The sequence below is a fragment of the Mauremys reevesii genome, linkage group 1 (genome assembly GCF_016161935.1).
Source record: "Mauremys reevesii isolate NIE-2019 linkage group 1, ASM1616193v1, whole genome shotgun sequence".
NCBI lineage: Eukaryota > Metazoa > Chordata > Testudines > Geoemydidae > Mauremys > Mauremys reevesii.
Genome location: NC_052623.1, coordinates 188,964,144 through 188,985,395, shown reverse-complemented (window position 1 = coordinate 188,985,395; position 21,252 = coordinate 188,964,144). Strand labels below are relative to the sequence as shown.

Genomic DNA, 21,252 nt, shown 5'->3' with positions numbered 1-21,252 from the left:
GGTGTGTTAACAAGGAGTGTCATATGTAAGATGCAGGAGGTAATTATTCCTACAGTGCTCTAGTTGGCACTGGTGAGGCCTCAGTTGGAGTATAGTGCCCAGTTTTGGGCACCACAGTTTTGAGATGTGCAGAGAGTCCAGAGGAGAGCGACAAAAAATGATAAAAAGCTTAGAAAATCTGACCTATGAGGAAAGGTTAAAAAAATTAGGTATGTTTAGTCTTGAGAAAAGAAGACTGAGGGGGGACATAACAGTTTTTAAGTATGTTAAGGGCTTGTTATAAAGATGGTGTTCATCACTTGTTCTCCATGCCTGCTAAAGGGAATACAAAAAGTAATTGGCTTAATCTGCCACAAGGAAGATTTAGGTTAAATATTAACCATCCTGATAGAAAGTTTTTCCTTAAGCATTGGAATAGGATTCCAAATAAGGTTGTGGAATTCCAGTCATGGGAACTTTTAAAGAACAAGTTAAACAAACACCTGTCAGGGATGGTCTAGGTACACTTGGGTCCCATCCCAATGAAAGGGGATGGACTAGATGACCTCTCAAGTTTCCTTCCAGCCCTAAATTTCTATGATTTAATGGCAACCAGAAATACTACTATATTGCTATTCATGCCTTAGTTGATCAACAAAGGACATTCCTGATCACCACTGTGGAATGCACCAGTTGGTACATGACACCAGGGTGCTCAGGAGATCTGGTGTTAATCTGTTTGGACAAGAAGGGTGATTATTGACAGGATGCCTATGTCCACTGTTATTTTAGGGGACTTAGCCTATTCTCTACTGCCTTGGCTCATGAAGTCATACCCTGATTTTTAGACCACGGGGCAGAAGTTTTAATTAAACACTGAGCAGTTGCAGGATGGTGGTAGGATGTGCATTTGGCTGACTGAAGGCAAGGTGGTGCTGCCTACAAACCCATTTGGATGCCAGTGTGCCCAGTGCTATTCGTACTATTGGAGACTGCAGGACACTACACAAAATATGTGATGATAAAGGGAGAGCTTTTGCTAGAAGTGGGTTCGATATATTGTTGCCTCTATACGTAACCAGAAGATGAACCTCTGATCACTGGGGCTGGGTCCAGGAGAGCAGGGGAAGTAAGGGATGCCCTGCATGCCCACATCCTCACATTGCATGGGGAATTGTGATGCTGCATAGTGTTCCCTACATACCAGTTTATCTATTTGCTGTTGCTTTTATGTATTTTTAAGCGAGCTTGAGACTTTATTTAAAGTTTTGGATAAAACTTCCTGCCTTTTCCTTTTTCCCCAAGCTCTCATGTTGATGTACTCTATTAAAAATAGGTTATTAAAAACTAATATTGGTAGCCCAGCTGCCATTATGTAAAGACTGCAGAACTGAATAAAAGTGAAAAGTTTGGTGTCCGGTGAAAACCAGCAGAGAATGCCAATCAGTGCAGTCTCACTGGTAACTGAAGTGCACATCGCCAACATACCTGTTCTCAGGCCAGCAGGGGCAAAGAGACTGAACAAGCACATTCTTTCTACTGACAAAATAATAAAAATTTTCTCCCCTTTTAACATGCTGTATCTCAGCAAGGCTGCAGGTTGACACGCGGTGTGTCTTTATTTCATCTCTTCATGTTTGCATTTTCAAAGCCTGAGGAAGGACAATAGTTAATCGGTGATAACCACAGCTCTTCCTGCCAGAGTTTCTAATTATTTATATCTGAAAGTGCCTGGCCATCCATCACCTTTAAAGGTTTATAAGTCCTAAGATTGGTGAAGGTGAAAAAGCAGGTTTGAATGGAAGGTTTTACTTCTGGGCTGAGCTGCAGTAATATGGGTGGCTAATTCATAGATGCTAAAGATGCGTCATGTCTAGTCAATTCCTCCACCCCTCCTGGGATTACATTCCCTACACTACATTTTTCTAGCCTCTTGTCAAGTAAAGGCTTGAATGTCTCAAGCAGTAGCGCTCTGACCATTTCCCATGAGGTGTTCTCCCACATCCCAGCCTTTATCAGTGTTCCTGTGACATAGTTGGCATCACAGAGACTTGGTGGGATAATACGCATGACTGGAATATTGGTATAGAAGGGTACAGCTTGCTCAGGAAGGACAGGCAGGGAACAAAGGGAGGAGGTGTTGCCTTGTATATTAAAATGTCTATGCTTGGACTGAAGTTGAGATGGAAATAAGAGACAGACTCGTTGAAAGTCTCTGGGTGAGGATAAAAGGGGTAAAAATCAAGGGTGATGTCAAGATAGAGGTCTACTACAGACCACCTAACCAGGAAGAACACTTAGATGAGGCTTTTTTTAAACAGCTAACAAAATCATCCAAACCACAGGACTTGGTGGTGGGGGATTTCAACTACTCAGACATCCGTTGGGAAAATGACACAGCAGGGCACAGATTATCCAACACGTTCTTGGAATGTATTGGAGACATTTTTTTATTTCAGAAGGTGGAGCCAGCTACTAGGGGAGAGGCTGTTCTAGATTTGATTTTGACAAATAGGGAAGAACTGACTGAGAATTTGAAAGTGGAAAGCAGCTTGGGTGAAAGTGATCATGAATTGGTAGAGTTCATGATCCTAAGGAATGGTAGGAGGGAGAACAGCACAATAAAGACAATGGATTTCAAGAGGGCAGACTTTAGCCAACACAGGGAGTTGGTAGGTAAGATCCCATGGGAAGCAAGTCTAAGGAGAAAAATGATTGAAGACAGTTGGCAGTTTTTCAAAGAGTCATTATTAAGGGCACAAGAACAAACAATCCCACTGAGTAGAAAGATAGGAAGTATGGCAAGAGACCACCCTGGCTTACCCAGGAGATCTTCAATGATCTAAAAATCAAAAAAGAGTCTTACAAAAGGTGGAAACAAGGTCAAATTACAAATGATGAATATAAACAAATAACCCAAGTATGTAGGGACAACATTAGAAAGGCCAAGGTACAAAACGAGATCAAACTAGCTAGAGACATTAAGGGTAACAAGAAAACATTCTACAGATACATTAGAAGCAAGAGGAAGACCAAGGCCAGGGTAGGCCTGTTATTCAATGAGGGGGGGGAAACAATAACAGAAAATGTGAAGGTGGCAGGGATGCTTTAATGACTTCTTTGTTTCAGTTTTCACCAAGAAGGTTGGTGGTGATTGGACGTCTAACATAGTGAATGCTGGTGAAAATGAGGTAGGATTAGAGGCTAAAATAGGGAAAGAACAAGTTAAAAATTACTTAGATAAATTAGATGTCTTCAAGTCACCAGGGCCTGATGAAATGCATCCTAGAATACTCAAGGAGCTGACTGAGGAGATATCTGAGCCATTAGTGATTATCTTTGAAAAGTCATGGAAGATGGGAGAGATTCCAAAAGACTAGAAAAGGGCAAATACAGTGCCCATCTATAAAAAGGGAAATAAGGACAACCCGGGGAATTACAGACCAGTCAGCTTAATTTGTCTACCTGGAAAGATAATAGAGCAAATAATTAAGCAATCAATTTGCAAACATCTAGAAGATAAGGTGATAAGTAACAGTCAGCATGGATTTGTCAAGAACAAATCATGTCAAATCAACATGATAGCTTTCATTGACAGGGTAACAAGCCTTGTGGATGGGGGGAAGCGGTAGATGTGGTATACCTCGATTTTAGTAAAGCTTTTGATACTTCTCACGTGACCGTCTCATAAACAAACTAGGGAAATGCAACCTAGATGGGGCTACTATAAGGTGCATGCAAAACTGGTTGGAAAACAGTTCCCAGAGAGTAATCATCAATGGTTCACAGTCATGCTGGAAGGGCATAATGAGTGGGGTCCCACAGGGATCAGTTCTGGGTCCAGTTCTGTTCAATATCTTCATCTGTGATTTAGATAATGGCATAGAGAGTACACTTACAATGTTTGCAGACGATACCAAGCTGGGAGGGGTTGCAAGTGCTTTGGAGGATAGGATTAAAATTCAAAATGATCTGGAGAAATGGTCTGAAGTAAATTGAATGAAATTCAATAAGGACAAATGCAAAGTACTCCATTTAGGAAGGAACCATCAGTTGCACACATACCAAATGGGAAATGACTGCCTAGGAAGGAGTACTGCGAAAAGTGATCTGGGGGTCATAGTGGATCACAAGCTAAATATGACTCAACAGTGAATGCTATTGCAAAAAAAGCAAACATCGTTCTGGGATGTATTAGCAGGAGTGTTGTAAGCAAGATATGAGAAGTAATTCTGCTCTACCCTGCGCTGATTAGGCCTCAACTGGAGTATTGTGTCCAGTTCTGGGCACCACATTTCAGGAAAGATGTGGACAAATTGGAGACTGTCCAAAGAGCAGCAAAAATGATTAAAGGTCTAGAAAACATGACCTATGAGGGAAGACTGAAAAAATTGGGTTTGTTTAGTCTGGAAAAGAGAAGACTGAGAGGGGACATGACAGTTTTCAAGTACATAAAAGGTTGTTACAAGGAGGAGGGAGAAGAAATTGTTCTCCCTAACCTCTGAGGATAGGACAAGAAGCAATGGGCTTAAATTGCAGCAAGGGAGGTTTAGGTTGGACATTAGGAAAAACTTCATAACTGTCAGGATGGTTAAGCACTGGAATAAATTGCCTAGGGAGGTTGTGGAATCTCCCTCATTGGAGATTAAGAGCAGGTTAGACAAACACCTGTCAGGGATGGTTTAGATAACACTTAGTTGTGGCATGAGTGCAGGGTACTGGACTAGATGAGCTCTCGAGGTCCCTTCTAGTTCTGTGATTCCAGTCTCTTTACTCATGTGAAAAGGTAAATTTGGGCTGCATTGGATAGCTGCTTAGGGCTAGGTTAGGTAGAGAGGTGTCACTGTACTGGCACTGGCTTGACCTAGGGGGGATTATAACTGGGGATGTTGAAGGGATGTTGGTGTTGCTGTGGCTAGGTTTTTGCTGGATTAAATGGTTTATGGCGGCAGTTGTCTTGTAAGATGCTGTTTATATGTGTGACTTATAGGAACAGTCTATCCTGTTGATGGTCTCATTGTTTGATTGGGTGGAGGATGTAACTCTATTATTTAGGACTGGCTGACTAGAATGGTGGCTTCATTGGTCTAGATATTGCTACACTGTTTAGGTCAAATTGGAATGGATGATACTTTGAGATGGCGGGAAGGGGCTATAGAAGTACAATTTTTCACCACTCTGAATGACTTTAATGTCAAATCACAACTCGTGTTCCCTGTTTCACAGATGGGTTAACTGAGTTGCTTAGGGTCAGACGGGAAGTCTGTGGTAGAGCTGGGAATAAAAACCAAGTCTCCTGATTCCCAGTTGTGCTTTAACCACAGTGCCATCCTTCCTGTGTAAATAGTAAGAGGCACATTGTGTCTTCAAAGTGAACTTAGTAGAGTGGTGTATCTTGGTGGTCAGAATGGATTGAGTGGGTAGAACAAATAAGTCTGTAACAGGAGTTCTGTGTTTTTCTGCCTTGACACAGAATTTACCCTAGAATCCAACACTTGCTGTAGAATTGTGCTGCGGAATCTTAAGTTTTTGTTTTATAAAGTAAAATTTGCCAGATGATGTGGTTGACGATGGTTCCTACATGTGAACTGAACATTAACTGATGTGATGTTTTCCTCAGTACTGACAGTAGGGAGAGTGGAACTGATCAGTTCAGCAATGACCTCTTTGGCAATATGAGGAATAACTGGCAGCATCTGATGCTCAAAGATACCACCAAAACTGCAGCATGCCATGCTTTCAAATGGATAAACATCCACATGTAGGGTGGTGTCTTGCAGTGGAATGGTGGCGAATGGAACAGTAGATGAAGCTGCCCTACCGTCTCCTATTCTGACATTGGCCTGATACTTCTCCTGACTGATTATAGAGAGTATCCAGCTTTACCAGACTATTGCATTTTCATTCACACGTGGGCAGGCAGGCTGTCTGGCCTTGGAGGCAGACACTGTATAATTGTGAAGAGCAGGGGTTTGCACAGGTAGCTGGGCTCATGAAGTGAGTGGAAGGCAAACCCTTAAGGTTAGGTGGACAAGGAAGTTGGGAGAATGCTTGTGTGGGCACTGTGCCAGTTCTTGGGCGTACAGATGGGCTCATGGGAATCCATCTAGCTGAACTGGGGGTGTGCCAAAGCAGGTCTAAGCTGTCCCTTGCTGCATTTGTTTATAGCAAACCAGTTAAACCTCACTGCAGCTTTCTCCCTGTAAAGGCTATCTTAGCACTAACAAATCTTGCTTAGTTGAGCTGAGGCTTTCTTGTCAGCTATTCAGAGAAAGCTTTGGTCTCCTTTTTGTGGCCTGGGATGGGCCCACAAATTCCTGTGAATTCGCTGTGATGGAGCTCTTCCCTTTTCTTCTTTTTCAGGTAATCTTTCCTTGTGTGAGAAGGGGTCCTGAACTCATCACCTCTACGATGAGCACTGCAATGTCGTGACACCAGAGGTCTTGGTGAGTTGTGTACAGGGAAGATGCTGGGTCGTATAAGATTTACAAAAACGTTGGCCCTATCTACATGGGTCTCTGAGACACTTTGCTGAAACATTTTAAAACATGGTTTGATCACCCACAATGGCGCTAGTCTCTGACACTAGAACAAGAATTGTTCTGCAAGGCGGAGAGACTCCAGCTATGTGGACCGGAGTCCATTTTCCCTGAAACCTAAATGAGAGCAAATGAAGAGCATATCCAAGTTTAACACAAATGAAGGGGAATTTTAACTTATTGGACACCGAACTCCCAGAAATAAAAATTGTGATGCTTTCCATTTTGAGTCTCACAGTATTGTACAGTTCCATTGCACAGAAGAGGAAAGCAAAGGGGGGGAAATAAGAGTTGTGAATCATTTTGTCATCAACCAGTAAAGTGCAAAACTTAGAAAAACTGAAAATTCTGTTTAATATTTACCCCCTCCATTCAAATCTCTCCTTATAATTCACTCCTGCGAAGCTTCAGTGCTAATCCATTGAAAGATAGTGTGTGTCTTGTGTATTATATATAAAGACCATGTTAAAAGAGCAATATCCAGGTTGCCAAGTAAAGCAGTCAAAGTTAAGAAATGTCGCATTTATGGTTGCTTGTTCAATCTTAATTCTGCTACCTTTTGTGTCTGTCCTGTGCACTGAGTGATACCGAGGTCCTGTGGAAAAAATAGCATGTGCTCATATAATGTATCGTAATGCAAATGCACAAAGGGGTAGAATTAAGGCATTATTCTTGAGTGAAAAACATTATAATAACAAGAAATCCACAACACAGACCTCTATATCCTGTTTTTTGCAGCAAATTGTGCTTACTGTTATGCCATTATTCTTCCCTCTCCTGCCATGATGTGTTGTGCTTTTGGTCTAACTTCAGTTTTAAGAGCGGCCATGAGTAAAATTTTCAAATGAGCCTCAGTCCCAGTGACTTTCAATATGACGGGCTCTTAAGTCTTCTGAAAATTTGAAGTCCTGTTTTCAAGAGGGATGTAGCAGCCTAAGTCACAGTGAGAGTCAGTGGGATTTAGAAACTTTTGAAAATTAACTCTTCATGTATGCCTGTAAAGCACCATGCACACCGGTGGCATGCTAGAAATAACAGTAACACTCCATTGCTCTCAAAACGAATGAGATGCTCTGCTTGTGGCCCTGGAGATGCATGTGGAGTCTGTGGGTCTGATCAGAACTCATCTTGCTCTGCCCAATATCAGGGCAGAACAAATGAAGCTCTTAATCCAGGAATATTTCCTGCATTTGTGGGTTTAAGCAGGGCAGTGAAGACAGGAATATTGAGCAAATTTACTGGGGTCACCAGGATCCTTCTGTGTCTCCAAGCAGCAGGAGAAGCTGTGGAAGGGAGAATATCTGGAGTTGTCGAGATCCACAAAATCATTACATTGTGCTGTCCTGACACTGGATTGATGTTGCATCAAAATGTACTGGTATAATATCATGAGACAAGTGTGACGACATACCAAGATCACTTTGAGGAGCTGGAGAGCCACAAAGCTCCATACCAATACCTTACTAGCCAGTCTGTCCTGGCAGCAATGTGATCATATGGTGGCAGGTATTTCTTAATCCTCCAGTAGCGACACATCAGTGAATCTATTCGTGTCCTCTTAACATCCTTAAAACACTAGTTCCTTCATAATAGGCAAGACCCTGCCAGTCTGATTAAATCTTCTTTTGTTTCTATTGATTCATACAAGAAACTGCTGCTTCAGTGCTGAGAAGGAATACTGGGAATATTTACATTTGAATAATTTTTAACTAGCAATATTTAATACATTCAGAATATAACATAATTTATTGTTAATTATGTGGATTTACATCTTGAGTAAATGAGATGAACAGAAGATCTTCTTCTGTTAAAATATAAATGAGACAGAAAATTGTTCCAAAATACTTTATCTCAAAGGACCTAAGAAACCTAAAAATCCAATATTTTCCTCCTCCAGTAATGTAGAAGAAATGGTTATGTTGTTATGTATGGCCAGCATTGTGCATGTTGCCTCTCTTCAGAAACAAGCTGAAAAGTGCTCAGGTTAAATTAAAAAATGTTTTTAAATAGCTTGTATGATGTTGCTGAGCAAATTTGGATAGGCAGCTCTCTAATGATCTATCAATCTTTGTTAGAAACAGTAATTGACCACAAGTTCTCCTTTGTGTGCTCAGAGTAATCAAGTGTCATGCTTCATGGCATAAGCTGGTTGCTTACAGATGGTCAGGAAGGCATTTTCTGTGTCTCTACCTCCCTCCTGTGCACCTTCCACCACACAACCATTGCGTAAATGGCTAATTGTAGTGGGGGGGGGGGGGAAGGGTTTACCTTCCTCTGAGAAATCAGATAATGGCCATTCATATTGGGAATTCTGGATGATCGGGACTAGCGGTCTGGTCTGTCTAGTTCTATGTTCCTAGTGATTTGGTGTGGGGCATGCTTAAATAAGTTATGTGAATTCTTGGATCAAAGAGTCTGGGTAAAAAGAACTTCCCAACCTCTTTCTTTTGAATCCAGCATAACTCATTTTGTGTGAAGGGAGACTGGCTTTACCACTTGTGAGTTTTTAATACCTGCCCAGAGCTTCCTCCTAGCTGTACATTTCAGCTATCTTCCAGCCAACTGAAAATGCCAGTCCCTCATCCTGTTTAACGAAGGGGAAAGGATTGCCATCCGCTGGTCTGTTTCATTCAGTTAATTCCAGGGTTTGGAATGTACCTTACCTATTTTCTGTTCTTTCTTTGGGGGCGGTTTGGCACAGTGTGCCCTGGAGATGCGAGACTTCCCCTCAGCAGCAGGAGGCACACATTCAGAGAATGCTGGAGCTGCAGGAGGGAAGGGCCCAGTGCAACGACAGAGAGAGACAAAGAGAAAAAAGACAAGCAGACGGACAGCGGTGAGAGAAGTGTGTGGCAGAAAGTGCTTGAAAGCTGCCAGCAGCAGCAGGCCCCCTAGAGGAACTTGACGAGAGCCCATCTGTGTGAGAGTGTGAGCTCAGGATTTCTGTCAATGCATTCCAGTAACCCCAAAGTGAGGAACTCTCCATCAGGAAACACACAGAGGTGAGACACTTCAGTGAACTGTTCTGGGTATGGAGGGGGAGGTGTCCCTGCTCTGCTGCAGTGTTATCCAAGGCCTATGTCAAGCACAGATGATCTTTGTGCTTGCACTCCCACACAAAGTTCTCCCTGTGCTGCTGGCAGGAGCAGCATGGAACTGATTATCATTGCACAAGCCTTGTCCATGTCATTCATCTGCCTGTGCCAGACGACATCCTCCATTGACTTGGAAGAGGAAAAGCTTGAAGGAAAGGTGATGCACTGGATGTATGGTGTGATTGAGAGCACGCCTAGGTTTGACCATTCACTCCTGGGGTCAGCAAGAGCCGACAGTAACTTGGAGGGAGTGCTTCTGAGTCAGCTGTCTGGCCAACTGAAGGAGCAATAAGAACAGGCTCCATAGTGGGGCTTGCTACAGTGCACTGCTTTTTGGGGGGTAAAATGAGCTCCCAGCAGATTCCTGCAGAAGAAAGGAAGGGGGATGACAGTGGCTAAAATAAAGGGAGGAAGGAAGACTGTCACTGAGTGGAATCTAAGGAGACATAGTTTTAGGCTGTAGTTTGTGTAATGGGTCAGTGAGTGGGAAAAGACTGGGGTTTTTTTTGAGTTTCTTTTGGTAAACTCTAATGCAGTCTCCTCCACCCCATTTTGCAGGAGAGTGTGTGGAGACAGTATCCTCCTCTTTCCCCATTCAAAGGCAGGTTGTAGCTGGTTTAATTGCTTTCATGGTCAGAGGTTTGTATTTTTCTGGCGAGTTTCCTTGATCTGTGATGAGTGCTGTAATAATGCTGGGTTTTCCTTATGCTCTCTTGGGCTGGCTTGTGGTGGGTTTCTCTGCTTTGTGATCACAGCTGTACTGTGTCATTTGGGTCTGGATGGGTAGTGTGGTGAACTTTATGGTGCCCTGTTTGTTTACTTTGAGCTGGTCTTGGTGTGAGACGCTTTTCTGTGTACATAGAAACCGTTGTCTTTATTGACAGAAGCCCCAGAGGTGGCTCCTCATGTGACTGAGCAATTCCTGGGATCTGGCAGGCCTGCTGCTTGTTCTTGTGCCTTCTTGAGCACTGTGATCCCATATTGGATAATAACCTTTTCAAGGCCTGTTTGAAAGAGCAGCTGGATGAAGTTAAGCATGTAGGCATTTCTTACTCAGCAGCAACTGCCTTGTTCTGTAAAGGTGGCAGCAGCAGTGGTTGCTGCTGCTGCTTCTCTCTAGTCCATTCCTACCGGAGTGAATCAACAGTCTAATTTTAATTTTTAATTTTTTTTTCAGTAGCCCCAAATCAAAGCAGGAGGTGATGGTCCGTCCCCCTACAGTGATGTCCCCGTCTGGCAACCCCCAGCTGGATTCCAAATTTTCCAACCCGGGTAAACAGGGGGGCTCAACCAGCCAATCGCAGCCCTCTCCCTGTGACCCCAAGAGTGGAGGTCACCCCCCCAAAGTGCTCCCTGGCCCAGGTGGGAGCATGGGGTTGAAGAATGGGTCTGGAAATGGTGCCAAGGGGAAGGGAAAGAGAGAGCGGAGCATTTCAGTGGATTCCTTCGAACAGAGAGATGCTGGGACTCCCAGCGATGATTCGGAAATCAAAGGTAAGTGCTAAGTATTGGTGCGAGATGATCATTTGGCTTGTGGGTGTTAGCAAAAGCATCTGTCTGCCTGAGGTGGTGACTGTGTGCCAGCTGAAGGAGTCTAAATGTCCTATAGAGAGGGGAGGATTTTCCCAGCTGGTAATGGTAAATGTATGTCTCCATGTTCTGTTGAAGTACAGATTGGAAAGTTGTTTCATGATAACACTGAAACTCCCCAAGAGGTTTTGGGAAAATAAATAAAAGCTGTTTGTCTCCTTCCACCCCACTCTGTCCTTTGGCCTCCCAGGAGCTGCTGTGTTTGCATTGGAGTGTCAAAGCTAGCATGCAAGCCAGTTTTGTGAATACAGATGAGTAAGGTGTATTGGGTGATGATATATCACTTACACCGCTGTGACTGGTAGGAACACAGGATTGGAAGACAAGACTTCTGAATTCTGTTCCTGGCTCTGCCAGTGATTCATTGTGGGACCTTGGACATGTCACTACCCCACTCTTTACTTTCCTAACCCGTGAAATTAGGTGCAGTATAAATAGCTACTTATTGTGTCTCTCAGTTGTGATATTTGATTAATTGCTCTGAGATTCTCACATGAAAGGTGGCGCAGAAGTGCAAAGAGTTATTACTGCCCTGTGATATTAGGTCTTCCAGGGTTTGCATTTGATAGACGTCTTGACAGAGTGGCAACAAGAGAGCTTTGGCTGTAAAGGACCTGGGTCCAGTTTGAGTTAGTTTCCAACTGGTGTGATTAGAAGCTGTGTGGTCAGTCTTACTGTATAGCAGACTAGGGTTCAGGTGACATGAGTAAGGGGAGAAAAAAGGGCTCATACAAAACTTTCCCCACCTTAAAAGAACTTAAATGCTTATCTGCTCGTGTGTGTGTCTCACATATGCTCTCTGACCTAGTCATTTGTGAAAGCCAGGAAACTAGCTAGAGTTGAGACAGTATGAGCTTCCTCTCAGCGGTGCCTGCAGAGTTTTTTTGGAGTGTGAGTGGGACTCACAGTGTAACAGGACAGCTTCCTTAGTACTAATTGGGAGAGGAGTCTGAGCCTTCTTTATAGGAACATTGGGCGTCGTGATGCCAACTGAGAGTCAAGGGTGAGAGGAGTATCAAACTTCCTCACAGCTTCCATGCTCGTGAGACCTTTCCCCCACACCTTCTTCCTTTCCAGACTGCAACTCTGCCGACCATATGAAGACCCAGGATTCCCAGCATACACCACACTCTGTGACTCCTTCAACTGCTTCAGCCCCAAGGTCTTCCACACCCTCCCATGGCCTCACTGCCACTTCGGAGCCAGCTAGTGGACAAAAGACTCCATCCAAAGTGGTTTATGTCTTTTCTACTGAGATGGCTAATAAGTACGTAAATGGTTGAATGTGTCCTTCGTGTCCTTTCCCTGCATTTGTGTGCATCTCATTACATGAAATTCAAAAGCACGTTTCCTCCTTCAAATCCTTTGTGGGGTGGACAGCCATTTACAGATCAAGGGGAAGCGTTACTGACACCTAGCCTTGGAGGAGGATTTTCAGTTTCTCCCCCCTAGCGTTGTTTTTGGCAAATGTTGGCAGACAGCCCCTTGTTTCATGAGCTACACAGTGGATGAGTTAGGGGTGGGTTAAATGATGACATGAACCCTAAAGACTGATTAGCAAGTTTATGTAGATGTGAGGATTTTTCTTCTCCTTTGATTTCTCTTCTCCCAGACCTCTGGGGTCAAAAGACAGGTGACCCAGCTTTTCACTTTTCTTTTCTCCCTGCCTCTAGTAGTTGGGGGAGAGGGGGATTTAAGAAATATAATCATCTGACTGCAGCCTCACCTATGTCTGTCTGTCTGTCTTTACAGGGCTGCAGAAGCTGTGCTGAAGGGACAGGCAGAAACCATTGTGTCCTTTCATATCCAGAACATCTCAAACAGCAAGGCAGAGCGAAACACTGTACCCCTGGTAGGGAGCCTTTACTTGGAAGAAGGGGGAGATGTAGTGGTGTGTACATGCATGCACCGGTGGAAGAGGGGTGGGGCAGGAGAGGGTGACTGTTTATGCTCTGAAAAGCATGTTCTTGGTTGGAGGGAGCACTGTGCAGAATGAATGAAAGGTTTTAGCGCTTCCAGAGTAGTTTTTCAGCTTTATAATTTTTGGGTGGAGTCGTCCTGGGGATATAGGAGAGGGGTGTCAAACATCACCCTTTGGGTCTGTGGGTTACATGTGAGCGAAATGAACATTTCATCTTTGTCCAAGGCTCTAGTTTGCAAATTATATGTGCAAGGCATCAGTTCCTGCAGAAAGTGTTTGTAGTGGGTTTGTGTGACTAAGGTGGGGATGAGACAGCACATCTTGATCTTTATCCCCCTCACTCCATTCACACAGATGTAAAAAGAGCTGATTAAAATGTTCTGCTTTGTCTTTCAGAACACCCAGGTCACTGCACTTCGGAATGAAACCAAGCCTCTGCCACAACCTCAGCCGCAGCCCCCTGCTTCGCAGGAACACAATCCTCCCCAGAATGCCAAAATGCAGCCAACTCCATCCGTTTCGGCACCAGCACCTAAATCCACTGGCCCCCCATGTCCCATGGATCAGGACAGTCCTGGAGTAGAAAGTAAAGTGATGTCTGTTGGCAGCCCTGCCAACTCCACCCCATTGCAGACTGAGGGATTTGGGCAGAGTTCAACCCCAAATAATCGAGCAGTCAGCCCAGTCTCCCAGGGGAGCAATAGCTCCACTGCAGACCCCAAAGGTCCCACGCAGCAGGTATCCGGTGGCGACCCATCCAGTTTAGGTGAGAACCCAGATGGACTGTCTCAGGAGCAGCTGGAACATCGAGAGCGCTCATTGCAAACTCTGCGAGATATACAGCGCATGCTTTTCCCTGATGAGAAAGAATTCACTGGAGGGCAAAGTGGGGGGCCTCAGCAGAACTCTGGAGTTCTGGATGGTCCTCAAAAGAAACCTGAAGGGCCAATACAGGCCATGATGGCTCAATCCCAAAGTTTAGGCAAAGGGCCAGGGCCTCGGACAGATGGAGGGGCTCCATTTGGCCCTCAAGGACATAGAGACATGCCCTTCTCACCAGACGAAATGGTGCCACCCTCTTTGAACTCCCAATCTGGACCCCTAGGACCAGACCACCTGGATCACATGACTCCCGAGCAAGTGGCCTGGCTGAAGCTACAGCAGGAGTTTTATGAGGAGAAGAGAAGGAAGCAAGAACAGGTTGTGGTGCAGCAATGTTCTCTGCAGGACATGATGGTCCACCAGCACGGGCCTCGAGGGGTGGTTCGAGGCCCCCCACCTCCCTACCAGATGACCCCTGGTGAGGGCTGGGGTCCTGGCGGTCCAGAATCCTTTGCTGATGGCATGAATGTGTCTCATTCTCTACCCCCTAGAGGCATGGCCCCTCATCCCAATATGCCTGGGAGCCAGATGCGCCTGCCTGGATTTGCAGGAATGATGAATCCTGACATGGACAGCCCCAGTGTCCCAAACCCCACATCCAGACCCGGGCTTTCAGGAGTCAGTTGGCCAGAAGATGTGCCAAAAATCCCAGACGGCCGAAACTTCCCTCCAGGCCAGGGTGTCTTCAGTGGCCCTGGCCGAGGGGAGCGGTTCCCAAATCCCCAGGGCCTGCCAGAGGAGATCTTTCAACAGCAGTTGGCAGAGAAGCAGCTGAGCCTGCCCCCTGGCTTGAGCATAGAAGGCATCAGGCCTGGCATAGAGATGAACCGAATGATTCCCTCCCAGAGACACATGGAGCCTGGGAATAACCCCATTTTCTCTCGCATGCCTGTTGAAGGGCCCCTGAGCCCTTCCAGGGGGGACTTCCCAAAAGGAATGCCACCTCAGATGGGCCCTGGTAGAGAGCTGGAGTTTGGGATGGGCCCTGGCAGCATGAAGGGGGACATTAGTCTGAACGTTAGCATGGGCTCCAACCCATCCATGATACCTCAGAAGATGAGGGAAGCTGGAGTGGGGCCAGAGGAGATGATGAAACTGCGTCCAGGTGTCGTCTCAGAGATGCTCTCCTCTCAGCAGAAAATGGTGTCCTTGCCATTTGGAGAGCATCCCCAACAGGAGTATGGCATGGGTCCCAGGCCTTTCCTTCCTATGTCTCAGGGCCCAGGAGGTGGTCTCCGTAATCTCAGAGAGCAGATTGGGCCTGACCAAAGGACTAACAACCGGCTCAGCCACATGCCGCCACTACCTCTCAACCCAACCAGTAACCCTAATAGCCTCAACACAGCTCCCTCTGTTCAGCGCAGCCTAGGACGCAAACCCTTGGATATCTCTGTTGCAGCCAGTCAGGTGCATTCACCGGGCATCAACCCACTGAAGTCTCCCACGATGCGGCAGGTCCAGTCTCCCATGCTGGGTTCTCCCTCGGGGAACCTTAAGTCTCCTCAGACTCCATCCCAGCTGGCAGGAATGCTTGCAGGCCCAACTGCTGCAGCAGCTGCTGCTTCCATTAAGTCTCCCCCTGTTTTGGGATCTGCTGCTGCCTCACCAGTCCACCTCAAGTCTCCTTCCCTCCCTGCACCTTCTCCTGGCTGGACTTCCTCTCCAAAGCCCCCGCTGCAGAGTCCTGGGATTCCCCCGAACCACAAAGCCTCTCTCACCATGTCTTCCCCAGCCATGCTGGGGAATGTGGAGTCAGGTCAGTGCTTCCTATTCTATCCAAACGTAAATTCTTTGGTTCACGTGTGGTCATCTTGAAGTGTGGTGTGAGATGAGGGCTCACAGAGGCTACCACGGTGTGCATTTGAGGCAGGGAGTGCAAAGAGAGAGAACAAGGAGCTTTTCCTGCCAGTTTGAAGCAGGTTGTGTCTAGGCTCAGAACTAAGTGAGTGGAACATGTGAGTGAGCTCCATAACAGAGTGCCTCCTCTCATCTTACCTTGCCCATGTGCACAAGTTGAATACTGCCCTTGTCCCAGAGATGACTGTCAAGTATATTTGGATTGGTTGGGAGGAGGAAGTCACTCTTTGCAGAAGAGCTTAGAACAGTTTGTTTGCTAACCTGTCCTTAACTGAAATATTGTAGCATTGGGAAGAAATGTTGCTGTTTAGATCCTAAAGGTGCCTCAAAATAAACGGGTTTGTTAGGATAGAGGAGAAACAAAAGACATACCTGTAAATAAATGTGTGCTGGCCATAGGAGCTATTGTTCACAATCTGTTCAGACACAGGTATAGTTTTACTTTACAAATCCTCCTAGGAGGCACTTTGTTGATATAAATTCAGATTTTGTCTATTTCATGTATAGTTAGAGGTAGCAGGTGGATTCTCTGCAGCTGGTCCTCAGAGATGTGCTGCAGGTCTGTGGAGTGTATCAGTGGTGTTGTTTGTATTACCCTAGCACCTGGGAGCCCCAGTCATGGACTGGGATGCCTGGGGCAGGGACTACCAGTGTCTAGCACAAAAGACTGTACAATCTAAGAACATAGATCGTATGAATCCAGAAACCTGTGTGTTTGGCATTTCAGCAGCACCAGTCCCATCTCTCCTTCACAGATTTAGAGCATATACATGATTGAGTCTGTTTCTCCTACAAGCTTCCAAATATGTAAATCCCTGGTGTGCAGTGTTTCCATGCAGCAGAAGCAGCAGTGTGATGGAACCAGCTCTCAAGAGCTTTTCAGCCTGTGAAACCTCCTCCTTATTGCAGGAGTTTGGGAGGAGACTGTGAAAGATGCATGACTACATTGCCCTCTAGTGTTGCAGAATGATAACTATTGAAAGGGACCAGCAGGCTTTTTTCTTGTTCAAAGTGATTGGACTGCTCCTGTGGCTCAGAAACGCATGCTAGTGAGTTGTGAGCTCCTGTGGCAGCAATGGTTCTAACTATAGACACTTAATGTCCATTGTATGCTAATATCTGTCATTTAGCCATCTTATTCTGCGTCCTATGCCTAGAAAGTGCCACACTGGGAAGGAGGAAGAATCGGGATACTTCTGTCTAGAGTGGCCTCTGAGGCTGTGTGTTAAGTTTGGCATTGAATCTGGGCTTGAATTGCTGCAATTAGACCCAGACTCTAATCGGTGGCTACTTTTGTGCCTAGAGGAGTCTTTAATACCAGAAGGTTTTTTAGTGGTGGCTTTTGTTTGGCTGACAACAGTGTGTTTTAAACTTCTTCCTGAAAGCAATGACCCCTTGCTCCAAAACTGGGCCAGGCATCTTGAAGCTTATTGGTGCAGAGACATGGGGACTGGGAGCAGCAGAAAATTGTGTTTACACTTTTGGAAGAGGGAGGGATATTTTAAATGAATAGGGAAAGAGACTCCTTGAGACTGTAACTGTAATGAGCTTTTTATATGCAAGATTTAAGCTTAAATCAAAACAGGAAACTTTGTATAAACTTTTAATAGAGCTCTCCAGAAATCGGCATGGATGCCTGTAGTGTATGACCCACTATGGCTGTATGTCCTCTGGTTTCTGTCTCTGTGCTCGCATTTGAGGCATAAATGGAAAGGGAATTACAATGGAAGTTTGGGAAAAATTTTCCAACTAGTTGACCATGCTTCTGGGATTAGTATTGTCTTCCTCCCAAAAGAAACCACATGGATAGATATCCACTATCTAGGAGTACAATGTGTATTTCAACCATACTTAACTGGTTGCCTCACTACTACTATTTGGAACCACTGAGGGGGTTTTCTGGGAGAAAAGGGGTTTATTTTAGATGGGAAAAAAACCCACCTAAATCCTTTCCTCTTTTAGGTGGCCCACCACCTTCCACTGTCAGCCAGTCTGCTCCTGTGACTCTCCCTGGAAATCTTCCCTCTAGCAGTCCCTACACGATGCCTCCAGAGCCCACGCTGTCCCAGAATCCCCTCTCCATCATGATGTCTAGGATGTCCAAGTTTGCCATGCCCAGCTCTACGCCACTCTACCATGATGCCATCAAGACTGTGGCTAGCTCGGATGATGACTCCCCTCCAGCACGCTCCCCAAATTTGCCACCGATGAACAATCTACCAGGTAAGGCAGGTTCCCAGCCAGCCTTCTGTGTGCTCTGCCTCTGTTGGAAAAGAAATGGTTGGAATGCTTCCTAGAAACGTGCACCCTCTTTTTACACAGAGGATGGAGCATGGTGACTGTCTGGCCTGTGCCAGAATAAGGGGGAAGCTGCTCTATTCCTTATCCAGGCATTAGGGGAGAAGAGAAATGAAAGCTCCTGTCCCTTTGGGCTTAGTGACCTGCTCTACAATGAGTGAAATGTGTTTACGCTATAATCCCCTGTCCCAAATTGTTTGTTGTTCACTGGAACACAATAGAAATCTGTATTTAAAAAAAAAAAAAAAAAGCGAGTGGGATAAGAACACAATTGAAAAAGATAACTCTCAGGCCCGGGAGTCTGGTAACAGGTATTTGAAGACTTCGCCTGTAGTTTACTGGTTTACAGTCTGCCCAGGACAGTAGTGATTGGAGCTGATCATGTACTTGAAAAAAATGACTTGTTAAATAAATACTTGATGGCAAATTGCAGCATTCATGGACTAATTAATTTGACCAGCTCTAATAGCGATGAGAGCCGTCTGACATGCAGGTGCCATATGTTTGGAAGGGAGGTATTCAGTCCACTTACACAAACATTTGTCCACTGGATGTTTATAAAACAACTCCTACCCACCACACACACATGCCACTAATTTTCCCACTTGTTGACAGTCTTGACAAAATGGTCACAACATGGATTAGCTCTAGAGTGACCTCTTCTCTTGCTTTAAGAGCCCCGTTCAGTCACACTGGAACAGTGTGAGGACAAGGTAGGGCTGCTGAAGCCTGTGCTGTGTAAGTTTTATGGTTAAATAGAACAGTAGCCTTAGAAAATGAAGTTTTAACATCTTTCACTGGCACTAATTTTGTTTTTTAAATTGGAGCCAGGAATATTACACACAGTTCTTCTATCTTCATTGATTGATCTAAATTTGATTTTTTTATTTCTTCCTTAGGAATGGGCATTAATTCCCAGAATCCTCGAATTTCAGGTCCAAACCCAGTGGGTCCAATGCCAACCCTTAGCCCAATGGGAATGACCCAGCCTCTTTCCCATACCAATCAGATGCCCTCTCCAAATGCTATGGGACCCAGTATACCTCCTCATGGGGTCCCTGTAGGACCTGGCCTGATGTCACACAATCCAATGATGGGGCATGGTTCCCAAGATCCTCCAATGGTACCTCAAGGACGCCTGGGCTTCCCACAGGGGTTTCCTCCAGTACAGTCCCCGCCCCAGCAGGTGCCATTTCCACACAATGGCCCCAGTGGAGGACAAGGCAACTTCCCTGCTGGAATGGGCTTCCATGGAGAAGGACCTCTGGGGCGTCCCACCAACCTGCCCCAAAGTTCAACAGATCCAGCACTTTGCAAGACTGGAGGTCCTGGGGGTCCAGACTCCTTCACTGTTCTAGGAAACATGCCTTCAGTTTTCACTGATCCAGACCTGCAGGAGGTGATCCGCCCTGGAGCCACTGGAATACCAGAGTTTGACCTGTCCAGGATAATTCCATCAGAGAAGCCTAGCCAGACACTGCAGTATTTCCCTCGTGGGGAAGTTCCAGGCCGCAAGCAGCCGCAGGGTCCTGGGCCTGGATTTTCTCATATGCAGGGAATGATAGGAGAGCAGACTCCAAGAATGGGACTTGCATTACCTGGAATGGGGGGCCCAGGGCCAGTGGGAACTGCTGATATCCCCCTCGGAACTGCTCCATCTATGCCAGGCCATAACCCAATGAGACCACCTGCCTTTCTGCAGCAAGGCATGATGGGACCTCATCATCGGATGATGTCACCAGCACAAACAGCAATGCCTGGTCAGCCCACGCTAATGAGTAACCCAGTAGCTGCAGTGGGTATGATTCCAGGCAAGGACCGAGCCCCTGCTGGGCTATATAGCCACCCAGGTCCTGTAGGCTCACCTGGTATGATGATGTCAATGCAGGGCATGATGGGACCCCAACAGAACATCATGATTCCCCCCCAGATGAGACCCCGAGGTATGGCTGCTGATGTTGGAATGGGAGGATTTAGCCAAGGCCCTGGAAATCCGGGGAACATGATGTTTTAAGCTGCTACCATAAGACTGGATGTTCTGATCCTTGTCAAGATGAGATTCCAAGTCCTGACGGCTTTTGGGGAGCTTCAGGAGTACAGTTTGGCCATGCAATAGGTGAAAAGAGACCAGAGGATGCTTTGGGAAATCTCGAATGTATGGAATTTACCTGAAAACAAATTATTCATTTTAACAGGTTTTTTTTAAGATTTATTTTTTAAAAATTATTTTTGTGGACCTCGGTATCCCATGATGGCACCTGCTTTGAGAATCTGTAGCTGTATTTTGAGAATTGCCATTTGTCACAAGTTGCACCATTCTCTGTATGTTTACGTCCTTTGGACTGGCTTCTCCCAGGACTCTCGGTTATTTTTTGGTTTTTTTTTTTTTTTTTGGTGTACTGTACTATATTGTAAAAGGGATTTTAGCAGAGACTTTAGTCTTTGGGGTGAGAGGAGAATGGGATTCTAGGCTGTTTACTTTAGGTGGAGAATCCATCTTCAGAACTTCGGACTATTTTCCTTCAACTCTAATGTATAGAAAACCAAACTACGACCTCAGAGCAGAGTATTAATGAAAAGCACAAAAAAGGAACTTAAGTTCAGTGAGGGGAATCTTTTAAAAGAAATAATAAGTTAAGGACATATTTTTCAAATTATGGAGTGCTGTCCAGCACCTTCTGTCTCTCCCTCCCACTCCTTATTAAATAGGCTTCTCCCTCCGTCCCCTTCTGTCTCCTCCTTTGGCAGCTGCAATACAATGTATTATTTTGGGGAGTAAATCTAGGAGAGCCTCTCCTCATGTGGGGAGTTTTTTCCCACTTTCAGGAAGGGGCTGGACTTGGACACTGTTACATTCTACAGTAGTCGTTCTCTCACTGTTTCCTAGTCTCCTTTTCTTAGAAACCCCAAGTGATTTTATTAATGTGGGAGTGGAACAGACACTAAAAGTTATCCAGGATTTTTTTTTGTGGTTATTTTTTTTTTCCTCCCCAGCGTAAGACGTTCTGTGTAACCTCCATTAAATTTGGTACAAAACCACTCGCCAGGGCTGTGGTGTCAGAAAAATAAAATATATTGTTTCTTACAAAAA

The 21,252-nt window shown here is 45.3% G+C and overlaps 1 protein-coding gene across 3 annotated transcripts in view; it reads left to right on the top strand.

The window, feature by feature from the left end:
* The window catches only part of BCL9 (BCL9 transcription coactivator), a 35,563-nt gene extending 14,311 nt beyond the window's left edge, over window positions 1-21,252 (top strand). Inside the window, exons 2-10 of one of the 3 annotated variants that reach the window (XM_039508157.1) lie at window positions 6,343-6,425; window positions 9,220-9,520; window positions 10,172-10,252; window positions 10,791-11,107; window positions 12,281-12,470; window positions 12,956-13,055; window positions 13,521-15,762; window positions 17,826-18,086; window positions 19,061-21,252. In XM_039508157.1, the coding sequence (XP_039364091.1) occupies window positions 9,468-9,520; window positions 10,172-10,252; window positions 10,791-11,107; window positions 12,281-12,470; window positions 12,956-13,055; window positions 13,521-15,762; window positions 17,826-18,086; window positions 19,061-20,175 (4,359 nt within the window). In that variant the 5' untranslated portion in view covers window positions 6,343-6,425; window positions 9,220-9,467 and the 3' untranslated portion in view covers window positions 20,176-21,252. The remainder of the gene's footprint in view (window positions 1-6,342; window positions 6,426-9,219; window positions 9,521-10,171; window positions 10,253-10,790; window positions 11,108-12,280; window positions 12,471-12,955; window positions 13,056-13,520; window positions 15,763-17,825; window positions 18,087-19,060) is intronic. The other 2 variants (XM_039508170.1, XM_039508168.1) reach the window with 2 other exon arrangements.